Genomic DNA, 16,492 nt, shown 5'->3' on the forward strand with positions numbered 1-16,492 from the left:
AGGAAAGCAAAATAATTGAAAAATGAAATTAGAACACAAGGATGCTATACATGGATTGCGCCGTGCGTCAACTGTCATTGCACTATTATCTATGTGCATTAACGTTATTACATACGTTGTACACCCATACAATGATCATCAACATTTTTCGCTATGCAATTAAGACTATCATGACAATAAAGTATAGACTCACTCTGATAAACACCAGGATATTCTATAACGTCCAATACAGCATGCTGTTACAAATGTGCAAGTTCTTACTTTATTTCCTATGACATCAACTTATCTTGTGTACATTAGTTGTGCGTTGTTAGAAGAAATTCTACTTTACATCATTTAGGCCCTACATGAAGACATTTGGTCACCAATAATGTACACATATACTTTAGGTACAATATAGAATAAAAAGGTTCAAGTTCTTACCATCATATCACCCTAAGCACGTCAGTTGTGCGCTGTTAGGTACAATTATTTACTGTAGAACACTTAAGCCATATAAGGCATGTGGATATCAACACACACCTTAATAATCGTCTGTGCAAATTTTGACCACATATGGCTACAAAACAAAGTACCTTCACACAACGATCATTTCGCTTGTAAATAAAGTTGGTAATTACTAGTATCTGACAACAATATAACAATATTAACACCTTGTATCTTACTTTTGCGCAGATGTCAGAATAGCCTGGGTCCTGTCGCCTGTCTGACATTAGCCTAGGTACCATTCTATTTTTACCGGGGCTCCGTACACTCGCTAAAAATATTTTTCAAGCGAGTGTAAGGAGCCCCGGTAGAAACACGATGGTGCCCAGGCTAGTGTCAGACATGCGACAATGACTAAATCAAAGTTAGCGATGGCGACAGAGCCGGAGGAACGCAAGGCGCAGCTCTCTGTTCCGGTAGGCGTAGATGATGGGGTTGGAGTAGGTGGAGACCATGGAGACCAGAAGGGAGAGTCTCTGCCACACCGCGTCGGTTGGCGCGACTTCCTCCACCCCGACGATGCCCATGCGGAAGATGGTGACGCTGTAAGGGATCCAGGTCGCCCAGAACACCACCACGACCATCATGATCGTACCGGCCGTCCTCAGGCGCTTCTGGAACTCCGGGGAGAGGAGCGGCCGGCTCGGCTCCTGTGCGGCAGGTACAGGCTGACCCGAAGGCTGGCTGACAGCGTTACGCTGAGGATCATCCTGGAACGAGAATGTTGTCAAGGTTACTTTGATATTGGGCTTGTTACTAACAACGCACAACTGATTATGATGTATACACGTTGATGTGGAGTACTTTGTTAACGTTATAGGATCTTACGCTTGTCAACGTGAGTCTAGCTAGAGATTATACTTTTTAATCTTTGTTTATTCAAGAAAGCTCAAGTCTGAAGGCATCTTGTTACTATTCTACTCTGAGGCTGGGACTCTACATGGGGGATGTTTTTATTCAATATCACGGAACTAGATACTTAATGATTGAGATGGTGAGAAATGAATATCACTTGGTGTGTTACATCGACTGTTATAAGTTTTGCGCGTCAAGTACATACTTGGGCAGGTGGTTTTGAAGGTTCGGCTTCCGCTTGAAAGCCGAGGTTAACGTGTGCATGGCGAGGGCACGCCCACCGTTCGCCAAGATCTGCCGGGTCACTCTCGTCCCCAGGCTGGTCGGCTGTAGTGTCCTGGGTCTGCCCTCCTGTTTTGGACGTTCCCTGGGTCCTGTCGGCTAGCGGCGCGGGCTGCAGATGCTGAACTATAGCGTGTTGTCGCCGGACCTCGCGCCAGATCCTGAAGTAGAGATGTAGTGACATGTAGGTGACTACGAATAAACATTTTGATTTGGTAACAAAATTACACAAAGACAGTATTAAGTTACGTTACATAAACAGAGCGAGAAAAAAAGTTAATTAGTAATAAAACGTACCTGTAGTAACAGAAGAACATCGTGGCTAAGGTGATGGCAAAGCACGTGTTCATCAGAGACTGTCTGATCAGTCGAGCAGGTCCCTCATATCTGTGATGGCACAAAATATACATGTATATATATCAACAGAAAAGCATAAAAAATCATGAAGAACACAACCACACCCCTTTTCAGTTCCAAAAGCTGATACATGCATGTTGAGCACTGCTGTGTCCGCTTCGATGTAACATCTCTTCAGTGGTGACAATATATATCGTTGCAAAAGTAATGTCTCTCGAAATTCAGTCACTCTCGTCCTCAACTGTCTACATTACAACGAGCTTTTTATTCGCCAAATTAAGATAACCATTATATAAAATCGTCCTCTTAGTCTTAGCTCACGTTGTTTTTCTTGTGCAGTAGTCATAGCACAGGTGAATATATGGATCTTATATAGATTAACCAATCACATGTAGAACCTTCCCCTCCCTTTAGGCATCAAATGAGTAGCAAAACGAGATGAAGTCAATGAAGGTTTTTCGGAGCTCATACTAGTACCTGCACACGAAGTAGGTGGGGAAGAAGCTGTCACGCCCTCCCTCGATCAGCGGCGGTAGGACAGTGATGAAGGTCAGGAGCGCGAATCCGCCCGTCAGCAGCGCCGTGCGGGTCTTGGTCATGATGTCTGGGTATCGCAGGGGGGAGCAAATGAACCTAAGAGGGTGTATGGAGAATATAGAGACATTTGGAGGACACATTAAAGGACATCCACTTCCTTATGTAACATACTTGTTATTAGGACATCGTTCAACTAAGGTTATAGAACACACTTTAAAAATCGATTGAATGAAATAGTTAAATATTCTGAGATGATGCAGCTAGTTATATTACCCTGGACTATATGTCACACCTGACATTTGCATATCTAGCTGAAAGCACTGTTAGATTTATCCGTATTTCACGATTTTGCACAATATTTCACATTATTACTTTCATACAGCTTTGCTGAAGTCATTTTTTCTGAAATTCTTGGCAGTTTTCCCGTCAAATTTACGCCTAGGTTACAGTTGCACCCCTTAAACATATGTCGATAACACAACAGGTCTACAACATGAGTTACTAGTATACGGGGTGCCTCATACAGATGCAGATGCAGGTAACGCCACAGATGTAGGCATACAGCTGTGAGTTTCCGCGATTTCATGTACATTAAGACATAGCGTGATGAAATGGACAAACAAAAAAGTAAGTGTCTTTTTGAAATACCAGCATGACACGAATACTATATATATTTATGTACGACGTGGATAATCACCGTGTATATTTCTAGATCACCCAACAGTACATAAAATGCGCCATGCGCGCATAATAAGACGTGAAAAGACTTACATGTTTACATTCAAATGGACGAATAAATATCCTGGATTAGTAAGCTAGTTAAGGGACCACCCTTGAGACGTTCGAAATAAGTGGCAAGAAGCTGTGCAAAGCTGTGACGAAGCCGTACATCGACCTCGAGATTAGTGTCACCAAGGAGACGGAAACCTCCCGACATCTCTCAGCTTTTACCTAATCACTCAGCTTCTACGTGCGTAAACGTGTGTGTGTAAACATATAATTCTTTAGTGGAAAACAGGACCTCTTAAAAGTCTGATAAAAGGCCAGCGAAAAGACTTGTGCTGATGCCACACATCTGACTGGAGACTACATGTTACTTAGCGTAGCTTTAATGTGCATTAAATGGAATCTACTACTGGGAAAACGTATGGAGGAGTGGACAGACGATCAAATACGAGCGAAAGTCACGGGAGATTAAAGTGATACAGCAATAACAGAAGTCTCTACCTGAAAAACTTGATACACGAAACTACCGAAGTCATCATCTAACTCCTCATGTCATGAGGCTGAATAATTTGCTAGAGGAGTTAGCCGCCCAAGGACTGGGGCAGACATTTTGCTAAGATCCCTCCTTATGTTCAATCCTCTATAGCTCTATCCAATATGTTTTAGCTACATTTTGTACGGGATTTAAATATAGTACATGATTCGTGCCCAGGACTGAAATACTCCAGATTCCACATTCATATTTAACCATCAACCATCATGCACCCCAATATTTTTGCAACTAAAATAACCAAACGGCATTGTTTCAGTAATAATTCATTTTGAAAACATTTTTGGCGATCTTTGTACATGAAATTCTGTGTCAATTTAAGAGGAATATTTTTCTGTTCTGTGTTTCAACAGAGAAATAATGATATACACCCAAAGTGAATGATAACAAATGCGGGTGTACATGAGAGTGACTACAGGGTATCTTACATAAGATTAATATTATTTCAGATGTTGAAGACAAGTTACGTTACCAGTATCTGTCCAGTGAGATGGGTGCGATGATACAGACGGAGAAGGTTCCGAAGAACATGTATATGGCGCTGACGGCCACCTGGAAGGCATCGCAGACTAGAGCCTCTCGTATGACCAGGAAATACATGGCCAACGGGATCTTGGTGACGGCCTGGAGGATGTCCGTGGCTGCCAGCGCACAGATCAGCACGTTCCCCGGCGTCCGGAGGTCCTCGGTGAGAAGGACGGTCAGCAGCACCGCGGTGTTCCCGCCGACCGCCAGCAGCAGCGATGCGCCCAGGTACACGAGCTGGAGTTCTCCATAGGGGGAACTCGCGTAGAAATACGGCTCCCAGTCAAACTCTACTGTGACATTTGTCACGTTGAGCTGAACTGACGTGTTGTTAGAGAACATTTTCGTAGGAATAAGCGAACCGCGAATAAGCAAAAAAAAACTAATGTGTACGACAATATACACAGAATTAGAAGCCCTGGAACCCAGAAAGTGGGGGCGAGGTGGAAAGGACAGACTTATTAAAGACTGGTACGACACATGTCATGCTACGTGAGCTGACGTAATGGTGGGCGTTACTGGAAAACATTAGGTCAGTTTTTGATACATTTAGGAGGTCCTAGCAAATGTGTTGGTCACAGGTAGAGAAAAAACTCTCTTTGCAACAAATATCAGTATTTCTTTTGACACTGTTTTGTGTGAACAACAGATGTAAATGATTGTCGGTTATTCGTGTATTTGAAGACTTTATTCAAGTCTATCGTAACATATATATTATACGTGTATTTGAAGACTATATTCAAGTCTATATATAAAACTTGGATTTTCATCTAAATGAAATATATATATATATATATATATATATATATTGTTGACCTGGAACTTTAGCAATTATCTCATAGGAACCAATAGTTAAGGCATTATTCCCATCATGCATCACACCCGATGGGTCTGCATGAAGGGCCACTACTCAGTTACTGGATTATACATGTAAATGGTCCATTTATTTGTTCATCTGTGATTAATTGTTACACATTGAGTTGATTTTGTGTACATAAAGATGTGGTCTTTTAGCAAATAACACTCTCCTCTAGAGTACAATATAAAGTCTGTACGTCCTGTTGCTCCAACTTATTTTAGCCCTGGCCCAAGGTACAACTACGCCATTCTCACGCGTCTTCGTTCTGCACCTGCAGCTTAAATCATAACGTTAGTTTATTTGTGCGTAATCCTCATTATAGTTGATAATCCTTCTTATAGCTGCGGCTGTCGGTGTGAAAGCACTACTTATTGTACTGACCTAGATATATGAAACAACGTTTACTTCTTTCTGATAGACTAGAAATATTTAATATCTTTACTCTAAAATATAAATGCCGTATCAGAAACAGCTACTAAACATTTGTTTATTACAGGTTCGCCTCTGCTCTCCTCTATAGTTGATACTCAGATATTGCATATTACTCAGTTGTATTAGAAACGAAACGATTTTCATAATTAACACATTTTCTATTGTTGATAAGGATAGTGTACATTATTGGCATTATGTTAGCATTATCGTTTTATTTATATCACTTCTGCCATACATACTCATAACGATGATCCCGTACCCGTGTGTATGTTACTGAATATATTTTGTTAGTGGTTTCACTAACATAAGCTCTTAGCTTGAGCACGGCACCACTGTACTGTGAATGTACTTCTTATTTTTTGTTAAATAAAAGATGAAAAAATATGCATTTTCTATAGCAGCTAAGATTCATACTGTCACATCCCTTCCTAGATCCGAAATTTCTAACGAAGTTTACAGAACGTAACAAAATATCGTAAGTTGGGTATAGTCACACTTTGAGTTATGAAACCGTAGCCATCTTAGCCAGTCAAGGGTATTGTTCTCAATACGAATTCTTGGTGTTTCATCTGCTAACAACAACACAAAACATATCTGTACGTTAGTAATGAGCATACGTCATTGGTCATTGCCAACATAAAAGACCTACAAGTCTTAATCATAAGTAAGGAATCTCTGAAGGACAAGTGAGGTAACGAGAGTTCATGCTTGATCAACTGCTATGCAAAATTACCCAGAGATGACAATACTATTCAGGCTGTACTGACGTTATAGCACATCCTGCTCTATTTAGTCCATAGATACGCCACAATAAGACTGACATGATTGGTGCTGTCCCCGGTGCTGAAACTGTGACTGCTGTGTGGGATATGGTTCCTTTCAGTTATGAAGTTATTTATTTATTTATTTATTGGTTTGGCTGTTCAGAACACACAGCCAGGGCTGCATATGGCTATTACAAAGGGCTAACCCTGCTGACAAAAACAGTGACAATACATATGGATTTGGACAGGATTTGGACAGGATACTTATCAATAACAATTTTCTAAGTTCATAATGGATAGAAATGAAAACAAAAAAGAACACACACACATATATATATATATATATATATATATGGTGTAGGATGGCATACATATTATCTATAATGGAATATATAACATCACTCCTTCTTGTCTTGATGATTAGATAATGATGCCTAGCCTTTACTTTAATCTTCACGACCTTTGATCTTACAGCGATCCCAATGGGCAATGTGTAACTCAGCGGGTCTGTACACGGTAATATTCAGAGTGTTGTTGCTAATTCGGACATTCCCTGGCAACCGGCTGTCATAATAATCAAATTGCTTTCCTTTTGTTCAAATTAGCCTCAGCTAATCTCAATAACATTTTATACGTACCATGTGCACAATAATTTGTAATGGACCCTCTGAAAGATACTACGGACATACTTTCATAATCCATATAAAGATTGGCGTTTTCTTTTCATGTTGTTCCAAGAAAAACGTGTTATTGCTAATTCCAAGTAAGATGCCCAGATGCCGATTGGTGCATTCTTGTGTGTCCGAAGCACATCATTGTTGATACTAATATCTGTACTATCCATTCGTTTGATATTTGTGTGTCTACTTGCCTTGGAATAATTATAAAAGTCTGCTGGGATATCATATCGCATTTATCATCATACACTTACATGCTAAATGGTTCCTCGTCTCATTACGTCCTCAACCGCGCAATACTAAAACGCTCTAAAAAAAACTAAAAAAATTGACGTGTCTTAGTGGCAAGTGTGCAGATGTTGCCACACTGGCAGCACCAAATCCGTAGGTGTTTTTGGCACCTTTAGACAGATTAGCCTAATCTCCAAGCAGATCCTACGGTGCCATAAGATAGTATCAAAGCTGGCCAGGGACTATAGCCGGCTAAGGGAGTCAAATGGAGTTTGATACTAACGTTATACATAACGCACCGTGGATCTGGTTCGAGATTAAGATTAGCCATGAGGCTCGGTGGACGCCACTCCACCGTCATGGGGGCAGGGTAATGACGAGTATCGAACTCAGGACCTACTGATTCTGATTCCAACACTCTAGCCGTTGCGCCACATAGACACCCCTATAACGCTATACTGCATCAGAATTCGCCAAACCAACTAAAACCAACACACTTATGGAAAGACTAGGAAGTAACTTATTGTGCTTGCCTGGTGGCACCGGCAGCAATTGAAAAAGCATTACCCCTTGGCCTCAGACTGATTTACCTTTCCTTACCTTTGTGTAGTGTAGTGATCTTGGGGTGTGTGAACACTATTGAGGTACTCTAAAAACCTCTTAACTTAATCTGCCATACAGTTTGTGCTGGCACACAGTAAACGCACTAATTTGCCTTAAGGTCTGCTTTACATGTATTTCCATCCAAAAATCTAAGCATTTACAAAATCACCTACAGAAAATGCATGTAGAGGTGTTTTTGAAAACGAGTCGTTGAAAACGTTTGGAATTGTTTTTGAGAATGAATGTTAAGGCGGGCTTACATGTGTCCTAGATCCTGCTACTGTAGCATTCAAGTGTTTTACACTTAAAGTTAGATGGAGAGGAAGACGAAAGTGATAAATCAAATCTGATTCAGAGAGGAGAGCAGGCCAGAATGTTACATGCACATTATTAGCTCTCGTCAGTTCCATGAAGGCATGACCGCCCATGTTCAGGACAATGGAGAAATATCACCTGCTTTCTCAGTGACAAACGGAGTAAAACAAGGGTGTGTCCTGGCGCCCACACTCTTCAGCATCATCTTCACAGCAATGCTCACCGATGCATTCCATGACAGTGAAGAAGGTGTAAGCATCCGGTACAGGACTGATGGAAAACTGCTCAACCAACGCCGGCTCAATGCACTAACAAAAGTGAAGCAGACAGTCATCAGAGACTTCCTCTTTGCTGACGACTGTGCTCTCAATGCCACAGCTGAACAGGAGATGCAATCCTCAACTGACAGGTTTTCAAGATCCTGTGACAATTTTGGACTAGTCATCAGTACAAAGAAGACAGAGGTCATGTTCCAGCCACGCCCTGGCAAGCCATACAAGAAGCCCTGCATCACAATTCATGGCCAAGTCCTGAACACAGTTCAAAAGTTCACTTACCTGGGTAGTACCATGTCCAGTCAGGCCAACATAGATGAGGAAGTGAGTTGCAGAATCGCCAAGGCCAGCAGTGCCTTTGGGAGACTCCGACGGACTGTCTGGGAGCGTAGGGGTATTAGCCTCAGTACAAAGCTGAAGGTATACCAGGCAGTTGTCCTCACCACACTTCTCTACGCCTGCGAGACGTGGACAGTGTACAGCAGGCATGCCAGACAGCTGAACCACTTCCATACAACATGTCTGCGCAGACTGATGAGAATCCGCTGGCAGGATTGCATCCCCGACACAGACGTCCTCGCCCGTGCAGATTTGCCCAGCATACACACTCTCCTGCAGAAGGCCCAAGTAAGATGGGCAGGGCACCTACGTCGCATGGACGACCATCGCTTACCCAAGATCCTACTGTATGGGGAACTAGCAGAGGGTAAAAGACATGTTGGACGTCCGAAGCTTCGCTACAAGGACAGTTTAAAGGCAACTCTGAAGGACTTCAGTATCCCCGTGGACAGCTGGGAACTTGCCGCTTCCGACAGATCTCAGTGGCGCCGTTTAGTCCATCAGGGCGCAGGCATTGCTGAGAAACGCAGAACTGCCCTGGCCGTCAGCAGGCGAGAGACACGCAAGGCAAGGAAAGCAGATCCACCCACACAACCGCCACCTGGTCTTCAGTGCAACGTCTGCGGCCGGTGCTTCCGTGCAAGGATCGGACTGATAAGCCACGCCCGGACCCACAAGGGCGACTGAACTGAACTACACTCCTGAAGTCAAGGTCCTCATCGACTCCCGATGGACGAACATCATTAGCTCTCGTAAAGACGTTGTCCGATACAATATGATTTTATTTCCATACAGACTATGGGTTAAGTTACACGCGTATGTATAACATTAACACTTTTGCATAATGTACAGTTGACTGTCATTCGTTTCCAATTGGTCTCACCAAGAACGTTATACATAAGGTCCTTGGTCTCATTGATACGCTTATACCTTGTTAATCAAAAGCCTTAGGACTAGTCTTTCCAACAATTTTTCAATATAGCTTCAGACGCTCCTGGCCCGTACAGATGAATTCGACTGGCGGCTGTCTTTGCATTGACGGAGGTTTGAAGCTGTCATAAATCTCAGGTATTTCCTGGCAAGCGCCTGTCAGAATCATCAAATTGCTTTCCTTTTGTTTGCTTGTCAAGTGATGCAATTGCAGCCTCATCTAATTTCAATAACATCTTCCGAATGCAAAAGAATTTTAAATTAACCTTCTGAAAGACACTCTTTTCATATCGTTCCAAGAAAATAAAGATCTCTAACATGCTAATGAGATGCAACGAGGCTGCTTGAAGCGACACATCATGGAAGAAATGAAATCCTTGACCTATTTGGACGCAAAACCAATGTACACGTGCCCGTCTGTACTGTAAGCGTTACTCGTAGACTCAAATCATGTAACGTTACATGTATATCCATGAAAACGTTACCTTCGTGTGTGCACGTGTGTGGAGTCTGTGGACAGCTTACTAGTCATATAGGGAATATGATAAAGGTAATTTTTACAACTGACCCAACACGTGTTGGTAGGGAATGGATTAGCGTAGTTGAAAAAGTTAGTCTAGGAGGTTGATAGCCTGTAATGTCATATGGGTAACGTTACGTTGTTGTGCTTTCAGCAGTCATTGTTCAGTGTTGTAGGGCCCTCTGGTGGCTAACTGGGTATTGCAGCACTGGGATTTGATAAGTTTATCATTCAATGGTCGGAGGTACAGGGAACACATGCTTTACGGGTGTATTCCGAAGTGTGGTATCCTGGCAAGTTTGCCCTTTAAGCGGAGTGGTTGCATGCGGTAGTATAGTAACTGTTGTGAATACTTTTGTCAGGTTGTAACGTTACGTCACTGAATAAAGAGACTCATTTTACACAACCATTGCTTTATTCTAACCAACGCTTCGATGACATCTTAGGGCATTTAGTCAAGGCATAAACAGTTTAGATAAAGCTGTCTGTGCTGTAACGATCAATATGTAACTTTAACGGCCAAGCATCGAATATTCGGTTCTACTTCCGGGGTTTTCTAAAACGGCTCAGATCATATAGAACGCGTTATTCTCTGAAGACACGGCGCACGTCGGGGTACAGCTTGAGGCCGTTGCATGGATGTAAACAACTGTCTGTGGTGCAACAAAGAGACCTTAGACTTGTATAATGTTTATGCTTTTTCATATCTACAGGATTTTTCCAGCACAACTATGTACACGTTTTGCGCGTTACAAAATGACATCTGGCACTATGGCTTTTGAAACTTTAGCAATTTTTGTCTAGTCTACTTGTCCTTGTCTGTTTTACAATTCACCTAGATCCGATTATCTAATGACATAGTGTGATAGTCCATTTCATTGCCTTTACAATGATACCAAAGTTCCCTGGTTAATTTCAGGAGCAACGAGTTTACACCAGAAAACCTGCGACAACACGTTGGGCGACCTCGTTCCACGGTAGAACGTGCGGGGCGCAGCGTCTTCAACAGAGTGAACATTTTTATTTGCCAGTACTATGCTAGTAACCAATAGCGTCGACAATAAATTATACATGAAATGAAAGCTAAGGTTTCCGTGAACCAACACAGAAATTTCAAGAGGGATAGAGAACTCGTCATGACTGTAACGCCGTTACAAAGATGACTGTCAAGTTCTACAGCTACACGATGAGATACTGCGCTCCGCGGTAGAACGCACGAGGAGCCGCGTACTTTATAACAAGTGAAAATCTTCTATTTGGGTGCTGCGCTATCAACCAATCAAGTCGACAAAATGCTATACATCAAATGAAAGGAAAGGTTTCTAGAAATCATTACACACATTTTCAAGAATATTCATGAACTCTACGTGCTTACAACACCGTGACAAATTTGACCGTCTAGTTCCGTGATTGTATGCAGAGCGATCGCGTTCCGAGTTAGAACACGTTAGGTGCCGCGTCTGTATAACGAGGTGACAATTTTCAGCGTTGTACCATTGTGCAACAAACCATTTAAAGAGACATTTAGATATATATCAAGTGAAAGCTAAGTTTTTGGAGAATTATCATATCAACTTTAAGACGGATGGAGAATTTTAGGAGCTTACGATCCCGTGACAAAGATTAACATAAGTCCCGTGCTTTCTACTGGGCCGACGCGTTCCAATTGTGTTCGGAACGCGCGCGGCGCGGCGTCTTGATTTCAACAGAGTGGCCATTTTCTATTTGGGTGCTGCGCTATCAACCACTCCAGTCGACAATAAGCTATATATCAAATGAAAGGTAATGTCTCTGAAAATCAGCACACCGATTTTCAAGAATTTTCATCAACGTTTTATGCTTGCTAAAAGCCAACAAACTTCCCGTAAAGTGTGCGATGTTCATGGAACGATTTTTCAAAGTGTAACTCAACAAACACCAATGATTTGACCATGATGAGACGCGCTGAATCCTGCGCTTTCAGCATGCCAAATCTCATGGACCTGTAGTCAACCAACTTTATGCTATGAGTACTTAAGTAAAGGCTAGTTTCACGGGAGAGGCGCGTGGCGTCGTTTTCGCTGTTTTGTAAAACAAGCGTGTTCTAGAGCATTGGCCCTTCGACTAAAACGTTGCCTTGGTGAGAATAAAGCAAGCCTGAGGCTATTGACAGCATCGTCCTGTCAACAGTGGAAAAATTTCACTGTTGAAAACTCTGCACAGTTGACAGGACGATCCTGTCAATAGTAGAAAACTTTGCACTGTTGACAGGAAACTTTGCACTGTTGACAGGACGATCCTGACAACAGTAAACTTTGCACTGTTGACAGGATCATCCATATGTTAGTGGCAAATTTTCTAGGTGACAGAAAAAAATGACTCAACCATATGTTGAAAAACAAATTGAAAAGCTTTGTTTATTGCAAGTTGTTGCAAAGTTGGCAAGTAATTACATGTATCTAATTAGGTTGCAATCTTTTAGGACATGTTTTAAGTGTACAGGGATAAAGTTTACATAGTCTTTAATGTCACCTATTTTGAATTTCACAAGAGAGTAATGTCAGGTCTGAATTTTTGCCAACAACATGAAGCAACTTACTTTTTTAATTGTTAATTTAACAAAGGAAAGCATCCATTATAAGGCCACAGCAAGTAAATTTCATGGATGACATTCTCTGCAGACCGCAAAAATAGTGCTTTAGGGCAAAAAAAACCAGGATGAGTGAAAAAAAACAAGATGGCTACAAGTTCAAAAATAGGCACCATAAAGTTGTGATGAATGTTGTAACAACAATCAAAGGGACAAAACATGGTATCAGAGCCAACAAGGCATTCATTCCTGTATTCAAGACATGTACTGGTGTGGTAAAAGTGACACTAGTGTGGTAGACTGGCATCACCAACAAAGTTGGTCACCACACTCATGGCTTCCATATTGGTGAGACTTTTACAACTATCCAATAAGTTTCATTTCTACAACTACAGCCCTGGGTACCTAGCAAGTGTCACTTCTACAAGTACAATTATTAGGCTACAATATAACATATTTGCTCATTTTGGTACTTTATCGTCATGTTGACCATCCCTGCAGAAGAAAAAAATTCTTGTTTTTTTTCTGAAATCAGGCAAAAATTAATGCGTGCGCTGATGTCATCCTTAGAATTTACTTGCTGTGGCCTAACGTTAACAACATAACAGTGCATGGGTTCTTTCCTTACTGTATTATATATACTCATATAACGTCCTTGCTGTAAAATTTCTACAAGATAGAAAACTCTGCCTCTATCAAACTGACAAATGCGTAATTGTTGTTTCTTGTAACAACTCTACTGAGGAATAGGTGGGATTTGAACATGAAACCGGCCAATCCAAGATTGCCAAAAGATTAGCCTAATGGCTAAATCGTTCCCTCACCTGAGAAAAATTCACAGGTGTGACTACCTGCCACAGGTACATGTAACTGTGGAGGCTGAGATTGGTTGTAAGAAACTTTTCTGCGAGCTCCAATTGGTTGTCAACGGTGGCAATTATTCCAATGTTGACAAGAAAGGAAAAAAATCCTGTCAACTTTGGACTGCAACATTTTCTAGTGTTGACATGTTCGTCCTGTCTATAGTACAAAGTTTTCTACTGCTGACAGGACGATCCTGTCAATAGCCACAACCATAAAGAAATGTTTGTTTACAAAAAGAGTATCTTTATTCAATAGTACAGTTGATTTGTGCCAAGATGCCTACTATGGGAAAGGACTTTGGATGGAAGATGCCAAAGTACGAAAGGATGCATAAGGTACTTATGAAGTGATTGTTTATAATTGCTAAGGAATGATGTAGCAAATTGTCCTTGGTAACGTTATGTCATGTCTATTGTTTTGAATTGTTTTTTTTTAAAGTGTGTCATTGTTTTATTGTGCATGTTAAGGTGGTTTGTTCCAGTGGTGATAAAATTGTAGGCTAAGGAAGGAAGGGACAGTTTTGTATGTCATGATGAACTATTGAAAGGGTATGAACAAGGAGGTGTGAAAGGAAAGATTACATTGTTGTGCAATATTACAAGCAAGGGCAACAAAGGCCTTATGAGAACTGGCAGAAATTCACAAGGATAAGAACAGAGAGACAGTGGCGGCTAAGCGGAATGTTGAAGCAGTAAGAAGATGTATTTCTGTGACTTTCTTGGTCTTACAATGTAGAGTGTAGTTATGAAGGATAAGTGTACGAGGGGCATTCAATAAGTAATGTCCCTGACCCATTTCCCATAGCAGGAGATTAATGAAACTTGGCACAGTTATTAGTCTTTCTCTTCATAGGAACCACCCAGAATTTTGCATTTCTCCCATCATTTGATGTAGCTCTGGACACCGTTCTTGTAGGACATCCCAGGTTGGTCCTCCGACAGATGCCTCATCAATGGCAGAAGAGGGACGACCAGGTCTGGGAGCTGTTTCCACAGACTTTCGACCTTGTTTGAATTCAGGATGCCAGCGTTTTACAAGGTCATATGATGGGGCATCATCACCATAAGTTTTCTCATTTCATCAAAAGTCCCCTTTGGTGTGCGTCCTTTCAAATACAAAAACCGGATCACTGCGCGACACTCAACTTGCTCCATTTCACACCTGGTCCATTTCACACCTGACTCAGTTCAAACACCAGTAAATCAGTAACCACAATTAGTTCAGAGCTGTTTTTTGCAACATAACCCATAGAGATATGACTCATTATACATGGAAAATTTCATCTAGATCAGACAACTGGAAGTGGGTCAGGGGCATTACTTATTGAATGCCCCTCGTACTTTCAGTAACTGTGATCTGTTATTACCTGTATGAAGATGGAGATATTCTTTGCTTTTCTGTTTTCATTTGGGAGGTAATGTGGGATATATGTCAAGAACAGTTAGAAGGTTTGCATTCATGTTAAGTTATAATAATATTACGACTTCAATCATGGTATCTAAGATTTTCAAACAAGTTTAATAAGAACATGAAAGAAAACAGCCTCTGAAGTACCTTAGTGAAAAAGGAAGAGACCAAAAATGCCATTTTGGGCCCGAAACGGGCCATGTCGGCCGGTCTGGGGAAATTTCATTTTTGGACCCTGAAAACTTTCCGCAGGTCCGCGCCTTTGCAAAAATGCCATTTTGGGCAAGAAACGGACCATATGGGGCTATGTGGGGCAATTTCATTTTTGGACCCCGAAAACTTTCCGCAGGTCCGCGCCTTTGCAAAAGTGCCATTTTGGGCCAGAAACGGGCCATGTGGGGCGATGTGGTTTCATTTTTGGACCCCGAAAACTTTCCGCAGGTCCGCGCCTTTGCAAAAATGCCATTTTGGGCAAGAAACGGACCATATGGGGCTATGTGGGGCAATTTCATTTTTGGACCCCGAAAACTTTCCGCAGGTCCGCGCCTTTGCAAAAGTGCCATTTTGGGCCAGAAACTGGGGAAATTTCATTTTTGGACACCGAAAACTTTCCGCAGGTCCGCGCCTTTGCAAAAATGCCATTTTGGGCCCGAAACGGGCCATGTCGGCCGGTCTGGGGAAATTTCATTTTTGGACCCCGAAAACTTTCCGCAGGTCCGCGCCTTTGCAAAAATGCCATTTTGGGCCCGAAACGGGCCATGTCGGCGAAAAAATATTTACATATGTATATACAGACATAAAGCTGTCTGTATATACATATGTAAATATTTTTTCGTTTTGTGACCGCATCTGAACTGTGAGCAGCGACATCTGTCCTGCAGTACAATGTGAACCAGTCAGAATTGCCCTGAAGAAGGTGACAGACGGTCACCGAAACGTCGGTGAGAATAAAGCACTGGTTGTGTAAAAAGAGTCTCTTTATTCAGGTCCGGACCTTCCGACAATTTTCGGGGCCCCGAAGTCAATTTTCCCCACATCGCCCAAAATGGCCCGTTTTGGGCCCAAAATGACAAATTTCGACAGGTCCGGACCTTCCGACAATTTTCGGGGCCCCGAAATCAATTTTCCCCACATCGCCCAAAACGGCCCGTTTCGGGCCAATCAATTTTCCCCACATCGCCCAAAACGGGCCGTTTTGGACCCAAAATGACAAATTTCGACAGGTCCGGACCTCGCGTTTCCCAATACGTACAAAGATTTTTTTTGTGATTTTGGCGTTGTCCTTTTTTTCCTTTTGTCCTTTAATGATTTTGTTAGTCGGGCTGCCGCATTCAGTGCATTTCGCCCATTTCCCATGAAATTCGACCTGGATTGTGAAAGATTTAGCTC

At 42.0% G+C, this 16,492-nt stretch overlaps 1 protein-coding gene across 1 annotated transcript; it reads right to left on the minus strand.

Annotated features, from left to right (window-relative positions):
- Window positions 1-851: 851 nt before the first annotated feature.
- On the minus strand, window positions 852-4,660 carry LOC118416256 (alpha-2Da adrenergic receptor-like). The gene is made up of 5 exons (XM_035821341.1): window positions 4,266-4,660; window positions 2,458-2,613; window positions 1,921-2,010; window positions 1,547-1,784; window positions 852-1,196 (listed from the first exon to the last, which is right to left on the minus strand). Exons 1-5 carry the CDS (start codon window positions 4,658-4,660, stop codon window positions 852-854), a joined length of 1,224 nt encoding a protein of 407 aa, XP_035677234.1.
- Between the last annotated feature and the right edge of the window lie 11,832 nt (window positions 4,661-16,492).

Source organism: Branchiostoma floridae, chromosome 5 (genome assembly GCF_000003815.2).
Source record: "Branchiostoma floridae strain S238N-H82 chromosome 5, Bfl_VNyyK, whole genome shotgun sequence".
Classification (NCBI taxonomy): Eukaryota; Metazoa; Chordata; class Leptocardii; order Amphioxiformes; family Branchiostomatidae; genus Branchiostoma; species Branchiostoma floridae.